Consider the following 20,490-nt stretch of genomic DNA (forward strand, 5'->3'; position numbering starts at 1 on the left):
AGATCATTAACTCCCTGGATGGTCTAAGAATTGCCAAGCTAATCTCCGCATAGAGACAGCAGACTGATCTGAGTCTGGATGAAATTGAGACAAGGTAGTTGCCTGAACTGCTATCTATCTCCACACAAATTAGTTAACCAATTGTTACAGAAGCTCCCTGGCTGGGGATTTCAGACAGTTCCAGGGATTTCCACAGGCTGCACGCAGCCAAATTGACTGGTTGAGATGAGAAAATCCTGTTTAGCACCTTGACAGGAAGCCAAAATGAGACCACCAAAATGAGAAGACCACTCCTACTGAAAAACAAGATAACCTTCAAGACCTCAACTGCAAAAACTTTTATTTAGACAAGTAATTAACTAGCTTATTTGGTTCCATTTTATATCTTAAAGAACGGGAATATAAAGGGCTAGAGAGGACAACAAAGAATGTTCTACCCCATGACCATAAAATAATTAACTTCTGTGTTTCACCACAGCCATCCTACCTTCAAGAAGTTCCAAAGGTTCTCATCAAATGGTGACTTGGCTGTCTGGATCTTGCCCTGGCAGTAATCAAGGAGGTTCCCTGACTGTAAGGCCATCTGCAGTTCCCTGGATCGGAGCAGGAATTCAGTTTCAGTAGTGACTTGACTGATGAATACCTGGTGTGGATGGGACTGCTGCGTTAGCTGTCCAGGAGCCTTGGTAAGACCGAAGGTAATCAGTTTTCCTCCAAACTAAAAATGACAGAGGGAGATACAGTAAGCATTCTTATAAATGAAGGTAAAAGCAACTCACTTAGCTCTTCATTTAGCAAGGCAGACTCAAGCTCCAGCTGTGATCACAAGAATACAGTTCAATTTGTATGGATGGTGGGGACATTGAGGGATTTCACAAGCCCTTCAGCTGAAGACTGATAACAATGACACTTGCGAGGGTATTATTAGGCCCATCCAATTACAAATGCCTAAGAGGCACAGATGAAAAAGTACCATTTGGAACTGTTTGTTCTCTGCTAGGGAGAAGAAGCTGCAATGATAGAACTATTATATGAATAGCAGGCACTAAACAGACAGAGAACAAGTCCAGCCAAGGGCTAAAAGAACAATTCAGCCTTTCAATTTAGGAGCAAAGATGTGAAGAAAACTAAATACCTGGACAGGAAGGCAAAAGAAAGAGAAGAATAGGAATGTACGTCACAGCCTACAAGGACAACTCTTATGAGTCTTCTTTAGCTTTGTTAACTCCTACTTACAATCTCCCATTCTCTGCTACAGAAACCTTTCTTGTTGGAAATATATCTGAATGTTGAGCAAAAGATTTTTGCTCCGCAGGACACCACACTGCACCCTAAACAGGCATTAAAACAACCAGCAATGGGAAGATAAAGGCTTCTCTAGTGAAAGAACAGGATTGCGTCACAAGACAACATGTTTATTGCATTTTAAGCTAAAGTTCCATTCACTTACTGCAAATGAAACCCCCACAGGTCTGCGAATCCACTTGGGTGGCTTTTTTAATGGTGGAATCAAGGTAGTCTGAGCTATTTGCTCTGGCACCTGCAGAGGAGGAAGGATCTGTCCTGTGCCAAAGGGATCCAGATTGTTGAAGGAGGAAGAGATCTAGAATCAGGTGGAGAAAAGAATAAGGTATAATTCAACTCTTCTCTGTATGGAGTAAGTACAAAAGCTATTGCTTAGTAATGAGTTACTTTCCTCACTGATGAAGAAAAAGGCTAATACAGCACCTCTTCCTGGAATACCTCCAAACCTCTATGTGAGAAAAATGGTATTTCCAAACAGTTCCAGAAATTATTTCTCAAGAAAGCTTCACCTTGAGAGATTTAAGTAATTTTTCCTTCGCAAACAGTAAATTCTCTAAGAAACACTGCTTGGCCTAGCACCCAGCTCAGAAATCCACCAGTTACAAAATTACTTGTTTTATGCAAGGCAGTGACAACATACGGTCAAAAGTTGTCCAACTTATTTATTGTTTTGCTCACAAAGGAATGTTGACTCCCTTTCCCTGGCTGGGGTCTTTTAAACGTGTTATTTTCAAGGACTATTGAGCTTTTATAGCTTAGACAAGGCTGGTGAAATAATCTCTCCAGACTTTCTTGCCTAGACAAAAGTGTGTCAAAAGCGGTCCCTGATCTGGATTTCTGACATTTAGCAAGTCAGTGAGCATACATATAATGCTGTTCATAAGCACACTTAATTTTTAACATTGTTGGCATAGAGTTGTGGTTTGCTAAACATAACCCTGTTCAAGTCTGACTGGACCATAGGGCATAGCTCCAGAATACAGCTGACTAGTGTACCTGAAAGGAAGCAACATAAGACTGATTAAGCTAAGGCTGCCAAACAAAAAACAACAAGCAAGACCTCTGCGTTCTGTCTTCCAAATCCTTCTTGAGGGGAAACATATCCCACAAAAAGACCATTCCTGGAGGAAAAGCTTATACTTAACAGATCAATCATGCTAAACCTTCGAAAAATAAATACACACTACCAGGGTACCAGTAACATCAACTACCAGGTCTTCAGAGTTTCTATCCTGATAACATGGAATCCAGAAGAAAGCAGCCTTTTGGTCGCAAACTCCCCACCTCCATAACTGGCATTATCTCCTCCTATTTCTCTTATTATTTGTTATTCTATTTACGTAGGAGTTATTCTACCCTACTGTTCTCCAATTTTGAAGAGTGGAAGGGTGGTGCATGCACATGAAGAACACAGAGAAAGAAAATTCACCATCGATTAAATAAATCCCTAATCTCCTACAGCTGTTGCCTGATGAAGTATTTTCTATCTCTTGCAAATCCTATGAAACTGAACTCAGTCGGCTGTAAATGACTATATAAATAACGCTTAAGACAGCTCATACGTGTTCTCTTAAAACCTGTTATTGTAAGGCATTAGTTGGTTGGGGGAGAGGGAAGGAATTACAAGTCTAAACACCAGATTAAAACTAAAATTTTAGACTGTACTGACATTTAATCTGTTCAAGAGTTTGCCCATCTATTCATTGGCTAAGTAGTGGGTTTCAGTATCAAAATATTAGGATGCTCCTAGTTATAGTCAATTGACTTCAGGAAAATTGCTAATAGTGGCTTATAAACTACTTTAAAAAATTCTCTTCTGAACTAATAAAGAATAAGGTATTGTGTTAACTAGTATCAATTATTTAAGTTTAATGTAATGACAAGACAAGCCTGTTGCTCTAACAAGCGTATTCCTTTATTTTCAGTCTAGTAGTAATAACCATAAAATATATATAACATCAAAACTACACTTGATCTTGTTTGTCTTTACATACTTTAATAAATATTACAAGAAACACTGAGACACCTTAGTCAAGAGGCAACGCAGTCACTCTGGGACTTGGTGGATATCAAGTCCCCACACAGGCAGCTTCTGGTTCCCAAACCATACAGCTGTACAGGTTGATGGGCAGGACCAACTGCATCACTTAAAAACCATACTGTTATACACATGTGATTCTAACACTCTCAGAAGTCAGGTGACTAACTGCCAATCTGTCACACCGTAACATGCGCATGGGACTTTACCTTGTCAGCCTGTGTCTTCTGCTGAGCTTCTAGGTTCCCACCCATAACAGAATAAATGTTGATCCACCCATCAAAAGTGGCAGCAGAGAAGACTGAAGGATTCCTGGGACACCACTGGACATCAAAGCACCACTGGCTCCGAATGGGTAATTCGTAAACCACCTATCACAGAAAGAGCAAAGGCAGAAGCACAACATGAGTAGTTCCCAGCTTTCCCCAAATTACTCGCTCACAGGAGGTGTGTCACAATTTATATTACACATCACCATTGTATACGAGTCTCTTATTTTTGCTTTTGCATTTGTAATCGGGTTAGAGTGCCTTGAGCTAAAATATAGTGAGAAGACTTTTTTAAAAATTAAACATCAGGAACATTTCAGAGTTTGATTCTTTTCTAACTGCTAGATAGAGTAAGCATCAAATCCCATGAAAAAAAACACAACAGCACCATTTCATGCAACTTATGAAAACAGATGAATTTTTTTCTATGCCTCCAAGGCAAAGTGGTCAGCTAGCTGAAATTATCCCATGAAATGAATCCAGCCTGGGCTCGCAGTTAAACTTGAGTACTTCCCCTATGCTATCATCAAATCAACTGTGTGAACTTTGTTCAAAGTTCAAAATCCAGTTTTTATCCAGAAATTCAGTTTTGAATGAGTAGGGGTGCAGATTTTTTTTTTTTTATTTTACACAGACCTACTTTAATTCAGGTGATACCTAAATATTTTCAAAAAGGCAATTTTGAGATACATGACTAGATAAGCACATACATGTGAAACCATTGTACTATGAATAATGTTTACACACATTTAATTACAATGTCCCCCTCTCATTGCCCCTAACAAATGCTCCTCCTTCTCCTTCAAGTTTCCCCCAAAAAGCTTACAACTCTAGGAGAAGGAGGAAGAAACAAACAGACACAGAGATTACACATGTGAATGTAGCAAGAGTAATCACAAATAGATGAAACTAAGTTCTAGTTAAAGCTTTCTTCCTTCTATCATGTCTGGACACAGATACATCTGAGAAAATCTCTGACTGTCTCTGCTGTTTTCACTCTGAATATGGACAACACACTCACTCCAGAGAGGAAGAGTGCAGAAGGCATACTGGAGGAAATTACACTGGGACTCCACAGGGATACAACGAAGGGACACACACAGAACAGCACACAACTCTGTAAAGCAGACCATGGGTATAGCTGTGGTTACGTACCTCCCCCATACTTGGGTTCCAGCACAAAATCCGGTTGTCTTTGGCACTACTCAACAGCAGTTCAGGATCAGCCTGGCACCAAGAGACAGAGAGAACTCCCCTAAAACAGACAAGAAATAAATCAATCATATCTAATACCCGTCCCACTCTCCAACACTATCACCAAGAAAGCAGTATGCACCAGCACTGAAGCTCAGAAATGCCAGTCCTCACCTCTAACCTCAACCAGAATCATCTGTGAAACAAAGGAGGCCTAGCAAACAATCACAGTTCTCCTCCCAAGTCCTGTCTCCCAGATGTCTGCCTTTTAAAGACGAAGATTCATGAAAAAGCAAGACAACAAGCAGGCCCTCACCTCGTGTGCCCTTCCAGCTGGCTCAAAGGAGAGGTAGCAAAACGTAAGTCCCATATTTGGATCACTGGCAAGCGGTCATCCTCAGAAGAAAGGACTAGCTGGGTTGCAACTTCTGGATGCCAGGCCATTCCTGAGCAATGCATCTGTGACAAAAGTAAGGTAGGCTGAAAATTCAGCAAAGCAAGCTAGCAAAGTACACATGGTCCAGAGCTACGTCATTCTGCACTTACAGTGCCCAGAATGCTTGACATAAAGCAAGTCTACCAACATCTTGCTGCGGGAAGCAAGCATTTCTACCTTCTCTACGCAGGAAGAAACCCACTAACCATACAGAAGTTGAAGGACTAGTTCAAAGTTGATCTAGGAAGACAGCATTAAAACACGGGAGGTTTCTCATAATGGAGCTTCATTCAATAGATATTGAATGCAAGGGTGCCCTAATTTTAGGACCAGATAGGGGTTCTGTTTCACCATTTCATTGGGCAGGGGGAAGAGATGCTTTAATGCTACAGCTCCAAGAGAACCAACCCTAGCAGCTGGTTCATCAAAACCACTTGATCCCAAGAGCCTAAGCCACTGCTTTGCAGTCACATACGGCATGTTGTAAGCTACTGAGAATCAGTCTTTCCTCCACTCACTCTGTTGCTGTGGTCACTGACTTTGATGATAGGCTCATTTTTCCTGAGGTCCCAAACCACAGCCTTGCCGCTGGGGTGAGCAGAGGACAGGATATGCTGTACCTGCCGATTCCAGGACACCACACTGACGTCTTCATGAGGCTGCCAAGATAGGAAAGGCCACACATCCATTATTCCCACGTTGAGGGAACACTAATCAAAGGATTCTGTCACTAGCTTAACTACGGGATTTGAGAATGTATAGATTCCTGCCTCCAACCACTGATCAACTAACTGAAAATAGCAGCACTAACCAGAAAGACTAGCAAGCATGGAAAGTCCTGTATTTAGAATGTAAAGCTGACAGTCAAATTCTATGGGGGAATGTCACATGGAAAAGCACCTTTGCATTTTGGGAGCAGGTATTGGATTATGCGTTGCCCAAACATGTCGTAAGTCAGCCCAGAGAGAACTGCGGCTGAGAGAACACAGATGCTTCTGCTCGGACTCTTGGGATGAACTTAGATGGAAAGATGACCTTGCACAACATTTCAGGAGAGCAGTGAGATGGAAAATGATGAAGCATTCAAGGCTAATTGCCATTACTGTATCTACTGCAATGCAGGAGGCAGACAAGGAGACAAATGGGAGGCTTACTGGAAGAAAAACTTGGCCTGCTTTTAGTTAAGTTTACTATGATTTTTTCGCTTTCCAGAGTTGATTGCCCTGAATAACATAATCAGCATCAGAAGATCATAAGCTTCTTCCTTTTCAAACTCACGAAACCATATCTGGGAGTAATAGCCAAGATGCATTAAATGGCTCACTGGCTCTGCTAGGAATATTACTTTCATGAGATATGAAAAGCTTCAGCTGAAGCCTGAAGTAAATTCATTCCTCAGAGAAGGTCCAATAAGCCTTCTTAATCCATCACACATGCCCCAGCTGGATCACAAGATAAACTGGTCAGTTACTTGAATCAAATCCATGAAAAGCTTATGCATCCATGCAAAGAGTATCCTTCCAGAGCTTGCCAGCCTACCCCCACCCCTTATAACACCCTTTCCACCTCCTCAAAATGAACCTGATCAGTCAGTTCTGATCCTTCTTTCTCCTGACAGTTACCAAGGTCACTCCCCATTCGCAGACTGTCTAGACCAGGATGATTTTACACATTCGCTTCTTTCTGCCTTGCCTACCAAGATATAAAACTGCTGGGGTATTGCCCAGAGGAAAACTCATTTACCTGTGATTTAGACCCTGGAGTCATAGGCACACTGAAGTTATTCAAGTCCCAGATGAAAATTTCAGAATCATTGGCTCCTGAAGCCAAGAGGTTACTCTGTAGAAAAAAAAAGAAAAGCTCAGCTGAGTTTGACAAGGTTAGAGGAGAGATTTCTTAAAAATACATGTAAGCAAAAAACCCAAGAGCTTGTGAAGTCAGATGAGAACTCCACTTTGCAGCTACTGGTATGCAGAAAGATACTAACTAGAATATAAACCAAGCCTGGCCTCCTTGACTTCATCTGTGCCATGTTACAGACCTGTTCAAAATTTGGCTGGCAAGCTACACGTGCAGAGGGCTGGTGTTACTCATCACAAAACTTTGCCACAGGCCTGGAAGCCACTTGTCTCTGGCCAGCTGAGCCTTTGTTTTTCATCCCAGTGCCAAGGACATTTCTTCTGCGAAGATGCAGGCTGCCCATAAAGGGCTGCAGAAAACTTTCAATTTGCCTTTGTACTACCACGAAAACTTATTTTCTTTTCACCACTCACTTTTGTTGCAGTCTCTTCCAGTGTGATTAGATTGAATTACACACCAATGGAAAGGATAAAAACAGTTCTATTTCAAATGGGTAACGGTCTAACGTGTAACAGTATTACAAGACACATTTTTACAGAGAGGTAAAAGACTTGGTCAAGGTTACAAGGGAATTCAGTAGCAAAGCTGTGAACAAAACCCAAACTTGAGTCCCAAACCAGTCTTGCATCACAACTATCATGCTTTTTTCCAGATTAAAAACTGTTTCTTTAGTTTATAAATCTCTACATACAAGGGAAAATATTTTTTTAATATAGATTCAGTTATAAGTATTTTAACGTGGCCTACCTGGAAAGGGTTGAAATCAAGAGCTCGTACAGGACCAGAATGCTTCTCTGTCTGCCCAATTACAGGCTCACTCTTTGAAGCCAAGATGCGATGCACACTGTACATTGTCAAAACACCATTATCCCCTCCACCAATGATCACTCCATGGGACTCTGGGGACTCATTTCCAAAGTTACCCCAGATCAGCTTATGGAACCTAAAAAAGAAGAAAATAAGGCTGGTGTAGGCCCTAATATTTGGTGAAGTCAAGACACCCTCTGCATTACCAAAAACCACACCCACGTTCTGACCTATCAAACATAATGATCAGTCTGAATCTTAATAACCATTTCCCTTTGAAGATGACTGTGGCTTTTACATTGGGAAAACCAGAAATGAGTTTCCTTCCAAAGACTTCTAAAGGCAACTTACAAAGGAAGAGCTAGACTGTCTCTTTTTTTTTTTCCCCCTTTCTCCCTACTCCAATAAAATGTTTAGGACCTCAAATGGGAATTGGTGGGTGAACTCCTCTAACCTAGACTATATAGAAAATTAGATTACAGGACTATAGGTTTTCTTTTCCAGAGAAAATTGTTTTCTTAAATATTTGTTTACCCACTGTAAAAGCTGCTAGTTACAAATCGAGGCTGTGTTTTCAGCGGGCACAAACGTTCCCCACACTGATGAGTCTAAGAAATCGTGTTGTCTTAAAGAGGTATAAGACAAGTCTCATTCTGCCTCTAGTTTCTTTGTTGCAAATCATTGGCCCCAGAAAATTCACATGATATGGAATGACTCTCCTGACTGACTACCATGTAAGTCCTTTCAAACTTCTCCAATGGTCCAGCTGCTGTACTTACACACTCAGCATTATTGGTGTCACCACAGACATTCAATTCTTGGAGACAGAGGTCAACTGATCCAAAAGATCACTTTATGCCCCCAAAACATGATCTCCTCCTCTCTTTTCTTGTACCAGAAAAGACCTTTACAGTTCCACTGATGGATACATCAGTACAAGTCTCTAGTACCTGTTTGAGGCAGGAAGTGTTCCTTTCTGCTTCATGTCTAGGGAGGGATCCCTGAAGTCAGCCTCAAATATTTCCAAGGTGGCATTTGTACTGAAGGACGCATCCAGTTGTTGGGCAGATGTTCCTAGCAGAAGTACAAGGGCAAAACAAGTGAGCACTGTTTTCAAGACCAGAAGACACAGACAGAGCAAAGCACTGGAAACCTACTCTTCACAGTCAATACCACCTTGGTTGTGTTTGTTCAAGGAGAGGACATGTTTGAATATGTCAGAAAGAGGAACCAACAATTAAGATAATGACTTCTAAAGAAATCAGAACTTCAAAAAATTCTGGGCACCAGAATTACTGTTGTGTATATACCTTTCTCTTTTGAGATATGATTCATATACCCTCTTCCAAGCAGCCACAGCTTCTGATTCCAAGTCCTTATCTAAGCTGCGAATGCAGTCACATCGCAAAACCCTGCTACAAGAACGATCCCAAATATTTCTGTGTACCGCGACTCGACCACGACCATACGTCTTGATCAAACCTTCCAAATCTGGTCTACAGCAAAATTTCTCCAACTCTGGCCAAACACACACTCCCCAATGACCCAGAGACAGCCAGCTGTCACACAGAGGTGGCTTTCTTTCTCCCTAGCTTACAGGATAAAAGCTAAAAATAGATTTAACATTGCCTAATGGGACACTGCCAGGCAAACAGTCACCCAGTTACCACAGAGGTGCTTTGTAACTGCCAATGGCATGGTAAGTGCCCAAGAGACTACTAAAAAGCAATACAAATTATGAAACTGCAGTTTCTGATCCAAAGCAGACGGAAGCCAAGATTTTGGCTTAACCAAAAATCTCTCCTTATTAGTGAAACACAAAATAGACTATCTACCTCCAAAATTGTAAGGTTGTGTTTAAGACAATAGCCAAACTTTTGTCGCTTTCTTTTGAGGGTAATCCCTGAAAAAAAAAAAAAAAACCCAAACCAAGACGACATAGCAACACTGCACAACCCAGGCCGGAGACAAAGGTGACTCGTCCTCATATTGGACCAACAACCCAAGCTGTTGATTCCACAAGGACAAACTCATGAATCGCCAACTCGGCAAACAGGCTGACTTCATGTTTCAGGAAATAAAATTATTATAACTATAATGAATAATATCAATAAAATGCAAATTTAAGGTTTGCAGAAATATTGAAAACTGAATGATAACCAAAACATGCAGCTTTAGGGAGAAGATATTTCTATTATTTGATTGTCAAACCACCTGATAATGTTTGAACACCAACAAAGTAAAACTAAATTTAAATGAACGTGATTAGAATGAATTGCATTTTTCCATAGACACCAAATAAGTAACCTTATTTTGTTGGAATTTTTATAGCATCAGGTGTTGGGGTTCATACAGACAAAATTAGAATTTGGATCAAAAAAAAAAAGACATGTATTCACCCTTTGAAAAAAAATCACTGGCATTTACTGTGTCAAAGCAGAGCACACAAATAATCCTTTACAGGTCACTTTGAAAAAAAAAAGAAAAAAAGGCTGTAATGTTTTCAGTATATCACCTGTAAGTTTTCCAGAGATTATTAAGGTGGGAATTGTTGAAAATTAAACCCAATACTACTCTACATAAAATCTCTCTGTGGCTCATACTTCAATTCTCACAAATTGTGAAGAACTTTACCTGTTGCTAGATAAATGGGGTGGTTGTTTGCTGGACTCCATGCCTGAACAGCTGTTCGCTCAATTTCCTTTAGCTTCATTTTCTAGGCTCTAGAAGAAATTTCACACAGTGGTTAGAATAGCTAGATAAAGTCAACACGAAAATAATCACATCAGTAACAAAATATCCCCAAGAACAAATCGCTTGCAACAGAGAGAAGTTACTTCCTACTTCCTGAACTAGTGAATACAGTTTTACTGGAATGAATTAGGGTACTTCAGAATTCATAAAAAAAAAAAACAAAAAAAACAAAAACCAAAAAAAACCCAAAACAAAACCACAACCCAAACCAAACAAACTCAGCTGTCTGATCACAGATTTTCTTTCATATACAGCTGTCTTTTTCACATACCTCAATTACAGGAGGGTTTCTGTAAAAGGAAGAGTATCTAAGTTAAACAACATACTCAATTTTTTGGTCCAGGCTGTTTAAATCAGTTGCAGAAATTAATTTAATTAAATATATCTGCAAAGCACTGGTTGCTCTCTCTAGATGCACTGATGTCAGTATATACGTAGGCAAAAAGGGAGCAGAAGGAATCTCTAAGGCAGGCTAAATTCCAAGTGAAAAAGTGACGTGGCAGCAGAAAACAAAGTGCACTGCTATCACGTGCCAATTCAGTTAATGTACTTTGTTCTCACTCCTCTGAGAAGGAAAACGAAAAAGTTAATTTGACTTTCTGCTTGAGTTTGTAAGTGGTAGTAGGTGAGAAAAAGTGATCCAGAAGTAACTACTGGGTTTCAATCTCAGCTCTGACAATTCTTTTTATTTACTCTGGATAGATCAACTGACACCTGTAAAATAAGACCACAAGTTCCCCATATTACTGGGCAGAGATTATTTGCGTAATAATGTAGTGGGATAATTGAAAGTCAAACAACAGCAGGCAGGCAGGAGGTTGCAAAACTGAACATAAATATAAATTATCGTTCCATGTAGCATCCTGTTCTTGCTGAGGAGAAAACACCCAGCACCTCTCCATCCCAGACTATGTCCAGGCCTTCTAGACAAGTCAGTAATGTAAACAATGTCTGGACACACAATTCACAGGCTAGCGGGGTCCATCTCAAAAGCAGATCCTAAATCTTTTGAGCTTGGTTGCAGTGCAGTTTTTGAACTCCAGCTGAACAGAGCTGCTAACTATGCACTCAGATGATATAATGCTGAATAAAGTAAAACTGGCGACAGGCAGCACAGCAAAAGAAACTGCATCTTGCCAGCTCACTGTGTTTAACCTCTCCTGGTTGCTTGACACTGCCTGTGTTAGCCTGGCTGACAGTTAAGCCACAGTCTGCATCACATGGCTCTCTCCTCAGATGCAGGGCTACAAGGGTCAGTACTTCAGAGTCTGGCCTTGCTCAGGCCACAGCACAGATGTTTATTTGTAACCAAGTTCACAAGGGTAGCTTGCGGTGGTCAGCTCATCTGTACAAACCATCAAAAAAACCCCACCCAGTTTTGAAAAAGCCTTCTGTTGTCATGTGGCTTATATGAAGCCATGGCCTCCAGAGGCCCACGAAGGGGAACGTGGTCAGCACTGCTTCCTGGTCTTAGACCTCCTGACAAATAATTCCACACTCTTTTTAGGTCTTCTTCTCTACCACTAGACAGAAGCTAAGGACTTCCTCTTCTCCCACCCACCCCACAACCCCTGCACTCTCAGGACATACTGTTTGATTAGAATTTATTCAACACTTTTTAGCAGTACCACTGAGATCAAAGTGCCTATTGCTATCATGACATTAACCTTATTCCAACTTAGCTGAGGCCCAGAGCAATCTGAACAGAACTCTTGTATAATAACACAAGCACCATTATTTCCTCACACAGCTCAGGAACAGAGGTGAAAAAGTCACCTCCTCACACCGCTTACTTTCCCATCTTTTGGCACACACTTCGCAGAAGTGCCAAGAAGTTCCAGTGCCTATTCATCTGTCTCCCATACTAGCACAGGAACACTGTCTGTGTCTCCTCTCTTCAATGAAAATATCCCCAGGAGGAGTCAGGTGTATGTGCAGTAGGCTGTTGCTGGCACAAAGCACCACTTGACTACACTGATGTAAGGGCACAGAACAGCCACTACGCTCCTTATCAGCCCCCTTCTTGCCTCTTCCTCCTCCAATTATAATCAATCACTTGTAGGAGCTGACTGTACATAGAGATCTCACTGATCCTGAGCTTTTGAGAAGGCAACTCCCTTGCTGACAATAGACAGGAGACCTTTTCTTTCTAGTAAATTAACAGGTAAGGAAGCAATTAAGAGTGCAACCATCACAAACTTAGCTAGGTGAGTGGTGCAAGCTCCCATTCCATACTCTCTGTGCTGGACTGACTGCAAGGCTGGCACAACTTGCATTTAACACATAAGACAAGCCACAAAAAATGTGCAGAACTGTATTGACCAGTTGTCCAGCTGTTCTTGTCAACAGAGTACTTTGCATAAGAAAGTTAACACTGCTGTACTCTTTTCATAAACTTAAGTCAGGACATAACATGAAGGTAAAGTGTCTTGCCCGTAACAACAGGAATGGGACACAACTAGACACAGGAAAAGCAAACAAAGCACCATTTAGAGTGGCTCAGTATCAACAGAATAACTGCAGAAGTGCTGGATCATAGGACCATTCCTGGTCCTCAAGGCAAAGCAGCGGTAGTGCTAGCAGACCTGAGAAGGCCCTCAGGAGATGCATAAGACGCTGAGATAACAGTATTCCACCACCTCTTAAGCACCTCCTGCCAATTCAGCTCCATTGCAGCTGAGGTTCTGTGGGGATGCAGCAGCACCTGTGCCTTAAATCAGTGGGCTCTGAGTATGGAAGGAAAAAAACCGGCTGATTGGAGTCATACTCTCTAAGAAGCGATCTTCTCACACACTGTGCACGTCTGTGCCGTGGACAGGACCCACGATCCTTAAAGCAAGAAAAAGCCCTTCTTTAGCAACCTCTTGTGGCTGCCCGAGAAAATTCACAAGCAACGGACTCTTCCACAGGAGAATTTTTAGGGAGAGATTGCCACCTGCTGACATTTCCCAAAATAGCACCTAAGACTTCTGAGAAAGCTTATGCTTTTCTCAAGACCTCTAATTGATTAATCATGACAATTCCTCCTCCTCTTCCAGCCAGCCGATTACTGATCTAACCTACTAACGAACCTCACCCCTAAAGGGGGTGGCAGGACAGACGCAGCATCGCCCCCAGCCTCGGTTTTCTCCAAGTGCCCTTAAAAGGTAAGACTGCAAAGGAAAACCCAGGGCGTGGGAGCACTCCTCCCACTGGGAAATGGAGACAGCACAGGAAACAGCGCAAAGTAAAAGCACATGTTCCCAAATCACGATGGACCATGTAAACAATGCTGACAGAGGCAAAAACTACTCACCTCCCCTAACGTGAAATACTTGTGGCTTTTAAGGTACATCGTAAAAGACTGTAAAAGACTGCGGGTGGTGGTGTATCAGCTAATTGACCCTGCAAGCTGCCATGATAACCACTCCCGGTATCACTCCGGTAAAGCCTTCCCTCTTGCTCCACCTAGATACTGTCAATCAGAAATCCCCTCCCACTGACTTTCCCAATCCTCCCGTCACCGGACTCCCGACCATTCGTCTTCGAAAAGTTCCTGCCGATGCTGCCCAGCACAAAGGGAGCCCCGAGAAACCCGTGCAGAACAGAAGAGACTCGTCCAAGGTCACCCGGGGGAGGCGAGCAGCCCCCTAAGAACTGAAAAAAGGCCTCTCGGCCACGACACAGGGGTTAAGACACGAACCGCCCTGCAAGCTACGCACCCCGGTGTCAACTGGAAGCCTCGGTAGCCCCGCTCTGCCCAGAGCCCGGCGGCGGGAGGCGGCTGCCCTGCCCGGGGCTCCGCGGACACCGCTCCGAGCGCCCCCCGAGCCGCAGGGCCGGGAAGCCGAGGGCCTCCTCGCGTCAGGGCCGAAGGGGGAGGAGAAAGGGGGGCGGCGGCCCTTACCGGCTGCTGCCCGTCCCGCAGCGCTCCCAACAGCGCCGCCGGAGCCCAGCGGCCCCGCCCCGCGCCTGCGCCGGCCCCGGCCCCGCCTCGCTCGCCGCTGGCGGCCCGGAGCCTTCCGGAGAGGGCGGGCGGGAGACAGGGGACGGCGTTCCTAAAGGCATTTCAGTGGCCCCGCAGAGAAGGACTTGGGGTGCTGGTCGATGAGAAGCTCGACGTGAGCCGGCAATGTGCGCTCACAGCCCAGGACAACTTAGCAAAAGCAGCGTGGCCAGCAGGTCGAGGGAAGAGATTCTGCCCCTCTATTCCTCTCTTGTGAGACCTCATCTGGAGTATTGTGCCCAGTTCTGGAATCCTCAACGTAAGAAGGATATGGAACTGTTGGAACGCTGGGGCCAGAGGAGGCTACAAAGGTCAGAGGGCTGGAGAACCCTCCATCCGAGGACAGGCTGAGAGAGTTGGGCTTGTTCAGCCTGGAGAAGGCTCAAAGGAAACCTTATGGTGACCTTCCAGTACCTGAAGGGGGCTACAAGAGAGCTGGGGAGGGACTGTTTACAAAGGCTTGTAGTGATAGGACTAGGGACAATGGCTATAAACTGGAGAGGGACAGCCTTCTTCCCTCCCTACTCTCCTGTTTTGAGAAAACCTGACTATAGTTTGTCTCACAGAAGGGATGGTGACAGCTTACAAAAGTCAGGAGGAATGGTGATTGTTTAGCACCTCCAAAAAGGTTTTACTTCCACATAAATATTTGTATGTCTTAGCATTCAATCTTGTAATTTCCTTGAACATAGACCCCTATACAAACTCCTATGCAGAATCCAGATACCCATCTGTTAGCATCTGGAGTTAAAAATCTTTGACAAAATCATGAATCATGTTCTTCGAATACCTGCTTCTCTTAAAGCACATAACAATGAGACATGACAGGGTGTCGAGAGCAAAACACAGCACCCAGTTCATAGGAAGCATCCAGAAGAAGAACCCAAGCCCTTAGTCTTCTGCAGTCACCCACTCCTGCAGCCAAATAGCAGGGTCTACAACACAGCACAGGGCAGCTGAGAGAACCTGCACTGTAAATCAGTACTAAAGGTACAGCCTTCTCCAGAAAAAAGGGGGAAAATTTATGTTAAGGGAAGAGTGGAGCTGGAAGAATCTAGGAGCTTAATAAAATTTTATGTATAACTTTCTTAAGCAAGCTGCTGCTGAAGCCATAGGAAGTCTTAGACCAGCGGTCTGCAGCAAGCCACGCAGATTTCATGCATCAGATATAACTCCAACCCTGATGGATAAGCTCATGCCACACAGGAGCAACTTGAGCATCAGTGCTCTTCGACCAAAGCCCAGGTGCAGCAGAACAGGTCTGGACAGAGTTGCACTTGCTCATTAGCGTTTTCACACCACTGCTGCCTACAGCTCTGCTGTCAGCCTCAAGCTATGCACTGCAAGGCTCCGTGCCTCACTAGTGCTCCCTAGTGTTTCTGCAAGCTTCACTAAAGAGGGCATCTGGACCAGTAAGAGATCAAAGCCAAATCCCAGTAAGGATGGCAGTTATTCACAATGTATGACACTCCCAAGCACCAGAACCTGCCAGTCTGTTTTTGCCTATCATTTCACATTAAATGATGACATTTTAGTTCAACTCCAAGCAGCTCACTTGGTAACAAGCAATATCTCCTGCATCAACAAGCTTAGCTAAGGAATGTTTGTGCACAAGATACATAAACTAGCAGTGGTCCTAGGACTGTACTCAGAACTTTGCCCCAGACATACCAGCCTGTTCAGAAAAAACAGCAAAGGTCATTCACTTTCACTGGCCATTGTCCAGCCTTCTCAAACCAACAGAAGACAAGCACAGTAGGCATCATCAATATATTTCACTGCAGTTAGTGGCTGAAGAAGTGCTAACATACACCACAGTGAGCACTAGAGAAGATGCCAACCCCAGGAGAGCTGACACAACATAGTACTTCAGCAGGTTTCAGATTTCATAGTGTGTCACCACTGGTGGCTCTTTATTGGGGTCTCCTCCTCTCTCCAGATACAGGTCATTGAAGGGATATTGCTTCGGTCCCTAAAAGGAGAGATAAAGAGCAGCAAATTCAACATAGTCGCCAAGTAAATTAAGGGGTAAGGGAAAAAGTCTCACTCTATCCCACCCCCACCCAAATCAAGACTTGTCATTCACAACTTAAATTTCTATTTCTTCAGTGCTTCAACAGGAATATTAGAGTACAAGGAAAATAAATTCAGAGATAGTGTTCTTTGTATAAACCCATGCCCTTTAACAGAAACATTAAGGTGGTCTTGCATTTAATCTTAAACAACGCTGAGGTCATCTTGGGGCATGAGGATAATACACTGCAAAAGCCATTTGTGTACTCAGATGTGGTTTTCACAAGTACATTCCAAGTGATCCAGATCACGAGATGTAGCTAAAAAGCATAGGGCACGAGACAGAGCATCTCTGTTGAGCAGATGCACAGAGGAGGAGAATAACCAGACCAAAAAAAGGATGCTGGAATAAGTATAGCTTAAAATCATTTCCCTGTGAATAGAAACGGCTCACTATGAAATAGAACCTGTGAGCTGAGCCAAGACAGTCAACAGAACTACTCAGGCTGGGTGAGGCCTTCAGACATGCCTTCATCCACCCCTGCCAGCAGCAGGGCTTTGCATTCACAATCATCACTCAACTTCAGCAAAACCACTCTTCTGGGCATTGGCAGCGAGAAGAAGCACCACTACTCTTCTTCCCTTTACTCACCACAGGCATGTAAGATGGGTACATCCCTCCAAGACCAAACAGGATCAGCATGGTACTTAAAAAGACAAGGAAGTGTTTGCGCATGGTGTGCCAGGGAACTGCAGTGGGGGATGTATCAACACGGGTCCGGAGATACATGTCAAAGTCCCAGTGCATCTAAAGAACAAAGGAAAACTGCTGCACATTTACCAACAGCACTTAAGCTGCTCTTATGAAGGGAAGAAATGCTTTACAGCATTCACAAAACTGCCAGATGATGTTGCATCTCCACCTCGAAAGCAGAGATAAAGCTACAGAGGAAACAAATAATTTCCCTACAGTCACAAGTTGTCACTTACAGTAAAACTTGGGACTCCAAATTCCATCCTATCCTTATACCAGACAATATGCTTAATTATAGGATAGCAGCATCTTTTATGTTTGTGCATAATCACTCCACCTTAGATTTGTTCCCTAACACTGTTGAAAAGTCATGATATAAATGGGCACCCTCATTTATGGAAGTTCAGTCACAAACCCAAAGAGAAGTAGTAGTGTTATTTGAAACAAAGAAGCAACTACCTGCGACTGGGAAGCTGCTTCCTCAAAACAGGCAGAGCACCTGCTGCTATTACTCCATGACAAAGAGGAGGGTGGGTAACAAAGCCAAAACTTTCCCAATTGAAGCAGACAGGCATTTAAGCTTCTGCCTTGAACCATACATAGGGAAGTCCCAAGCATGTTCTACCTGCAGTCTCCTTTCACATTAATGAAAGCAGAGGACCATTGATTTGCAGGGCAAGTACTACTTCCAGCTCCCCAGCTTTCCGCTTTACACAGGGAGCTATGAAAGCTAGAGAAAACCTCTTTATTCTTTGTTCTATCCCCCCAAAAAACCCTTGAATGATAAAGCAGCAATAACTACTTTCATTGTACTAAAAGGACCTTACTCAAACAATGGTTTCTTTGCTGAACAATTCTGAGTTAAACTCTCATACACAGTCAGATCATGCAAAGAAAAAGGATGAGACTTTCCTATTCCTATAGAAAACTTAAATTTTTTAAAGTCTTCCTTCTATGTAAGAAGATATCAACGTTCTTCTTTCAAAAAATTTACTTTGATGGTCGCAGCCTAAGTTTACTTACAACTGACTGTCCCAACTCTTGGAGATGCAATTACACAAATAATTAAACAAAGTACTAACACGATGTGCATGTTAGTATCTAGTAACAACAGCATTGTAATCATAATGAGTAGTACTACTAGCATTCCTACCGTCTCCCCCCAGTTATGCCTCATGTCCGGCTGGTCCCACTGGTACCAGGGGTCTCTCTCATGATGAGACTTATTAGGGAGCTTGGGATAGTCACCATACCTGTGAGAAACAGACAAACACCCCCCCCAAGAATACAAGAAATCTGTATTAATTTAAAATCATAGAATCGTTTGCATTGGAAAGGACCTTAAAGATTATCTAGTTCCAACCCCCTGCCACGGTCTTCCACTAGACCTGGCTGCCCAAGGCCCCATTCAACCTGGCCTTGAACACTTCCAGGGATGCAGCAGCCACACCTTCCCTGGACAACCTTTTCCAGTGCCTCACCACTCTTGTAGTGAAAAAATTCCATCCTATGTCTAGCGTAAATCTGACCCTCTCCAGTTTATAGCCATTCTCCCTGTCCTATCACTATAAACCTTTGTAAACAGTCCCTCCCTAGCTTTCTTGTAGGCCTCCTTCAGGTACTGGAATTTAGTTACATTTGTACAAGACACCTTAGGATAGGCCTGTAGAAATAGGAGACTTGAACATTACTCAGTTTTCATAGCTCCTCTGTATACACATTTTTTAAATGCATACATACAACTAGCACAACCATCATCACCTCGATATGGGTCATTGTAACAAGCAGCATTCCTCACACTGGCCTTTTCGGGCTATATCATCTGGTAAGCTTAACATAGGCACAGAACCCTAGATGTCCAGTATTTTGCACATATGAAACTACTCCCCAACACTTAAAATATCTGCTGAGGTGTTTATTCCGGGGAAAAACTTCCACTGCATCCCTCTGGCCCGTGCATTACAGCAGCACACGAAGCCCCCGATGCAGTATTCCGTTCACCCAGGCTCCCCGTTCTAAAAGGCAGGCGTGTGCCTCCCGAGCTCGAAGCTGCCGGCGCAGCACCCCAGGCCGCTAACGGAGAATTCCAGCTCACCCAAAGCCGTCGTCGGGGTAAGGCTCGTAGTCCTCCACCCGCATGTTGTACTTCTTGGCGGCGGCGGCTCGCTCCTCCGGCGTGCGGGGGTACGGCCCGGGCAGCAGCTCCTTGGGCAGCTCCGAGGCTGGCGGGATAGCGGCGCGGTGGGCAAGGGACGGGGAGGTCGCGCCGCCCTTGCCGCCCCGCGCCCTCGCCTCGCCTCCCCCCGCTCCCGCAGGCCCACGCCCGCCTGCCCCCCCAGCTCCCCCTGCCCAGCTCCCGCCGCCTCGCTCACCCGCCCGCGCCCCTGCGGGCGCCGCCGCCACCCGCGTCGCCCACAGCCGGGCGGCCGCCCGGGACCAGAGGACACCGCGCAGCCCTGACGCCGCCATCGCCCCCAGCGCGCAGGCGCGGCCGGAGGGGCCCGGAAGGTAACAGAGAGCGGGGCGGGGCTATGGCGGGGTGTGGCTATATGGAGGGGCGGGACTAGACTGCTGCGGGGGCGTGACCACAGTGGCTTGGTAGGCGTGGCCACATATGGGGCATGTCTGTGTGAGAGGCGTGGCTACTGGACTATGTTTGGAGGCGTGGTTACATGTGTTGGTGGGCGTGGGTACACCGGGGGCGTGGTTGTGTTTGGCTTGGTTCCATATAGGGCGTGGTCACGGCGGGGGCGGGGTGATCGCGAGCACCGCCCGCTGTCCAGAGCGTTAATTAATCAGCCCCCTTTGTTATGGTACTGACACAAGACCTAATAGAAGGCGAGGGCAACAGCGTGATATTTCTCCCTGGCTGTCACCGCCAGAAGCGGGGTAATGGGAATTTATGGCAGGTATTGCCTTCCAGAGGTGGCAGGCTCCCAGGGCACAGCCAGGTCGATGCTCCATCGGATCGATGCCATGGCTGGCGGCATCATGCAAATTGCCTTCCTTGTATCAGCATCAATATTATTAAAGTTAATATCCAAATGTAATCGCCTTGTCTCCGCAGAGCTAGGG

The 20,490-nt window shown here is 44.3% G+C and overlaps 2 protein-coding genes across 7 annotated transcripts in view; both read right to left on the reverse strand.

The window, feature by feature from the left end:
• The window catches only part of SEC31B (SEC31 homolog B, COPII coat complex component), a 36,682-nt gene extending 20,225 nt beyond the window's left edge, over positions 1-16,457 (reverse strand). For 2 of the 6 annotated variants that reach the window (XM_054070979.1, XM_054070974.1), the window contains exons 1-11: positions 14,550-14,616; positions 10,544-10,632; positions 8,860-8,983; positions 7,850-8,045; positions 6,986-7,081; positions 5,761-5,901; positions 5,123-5,265; positions 4,768-4,867; positions 3,553-3,714; positions 1,451-1,603; positions 488-718 (exon numbers count right to left, since the gene is read on the reverse strand). In XM_054070979.1, the coding sequence (XP_053926954.1) occupies positions 488-718; positions 1,451-1,603; positions 3,553-3,714; positions 4,768-4,867; positions 5,123-5,265; positions 5,761-5,901; positions 6,986-7,081; positions 7,850-8,045; positions 8,860-8,983; positions 10,544-10,622 (1,425 nt within the window). In that variant the 5' untranslated portion in view covers positions 10,623-10,632; positions 14,550-14,616. The other 4 variants (XM_054070976.1, XM_054070975.1, XM_054070977.1 and 1 more) reach the window with 4 other exon arrangements.
• Positions 16,404-19,947, reverse strand: NDUFB8 (NADH:ubiquinone oxidoreductase subunit B8). Its single transcript, XM_054070984.1, has 5 exons — positions 19,788-19,947; positions 19,511-19,637; positions 18,569-18,668; positions 17,314-17,469; positions 16,404-16,620 (listed from the first exon to the last, which is right to left on the reverse strand). The coding sequence occupies exons 1-5, from the start codon at positions 19,882-19,884 to the stop codon at positions 16,528-16,530; spliced, it is 573 nt and encodes a 190-aa protein (XP_053926959.1). The 5' UTR covers positions 19,885-19,947; the 3' UTR covers positions 16,404-16,527.
• Positions 19,948-20,490: the final 543 nt, after the last annotated feature.

The sequence above is a fragment of the Cuculus canorus genome, chromosome 7 (assembly GCF_017976375.1).
Source record: "Cuculus canorus isolate bCucCan1 chromosome 7, bCucCan1.pri, whole genome shotgun sequence".
Lineage (NCBI taxonomy): Eukaryota > Metazoa > Chordata > Aves > Cuculiformes > Cuculidae > Cuculus > Cuculus canorus.

Excerpts from the sequence above, each read along its gene's own strand:
- NDUFB8 (XM_054070984.1), bottom strand. The coding sequence starts at position 19,884 with ATGGCGGCGTCAGGGCTGCGCGGTGTCCTCTGGTCCCGGGCGGCCGCC. Across the intron at positions 19,638-19,787 it reads GCCCGCAGGGGCGCGGGCGG|CCTCGGAGCTGCCCAAGGAG; the intron begins GTGAGCGAGGCG and ends CTATCCCGCCAG. Across the intron at positions 16,621-17,313 it reads ACCCATCTTACATGCCTGTG|GGACCGAAGCAATATCCCTT; the intron begins GTGAGTAAAGGG and ends CTCTCCTTTTAG.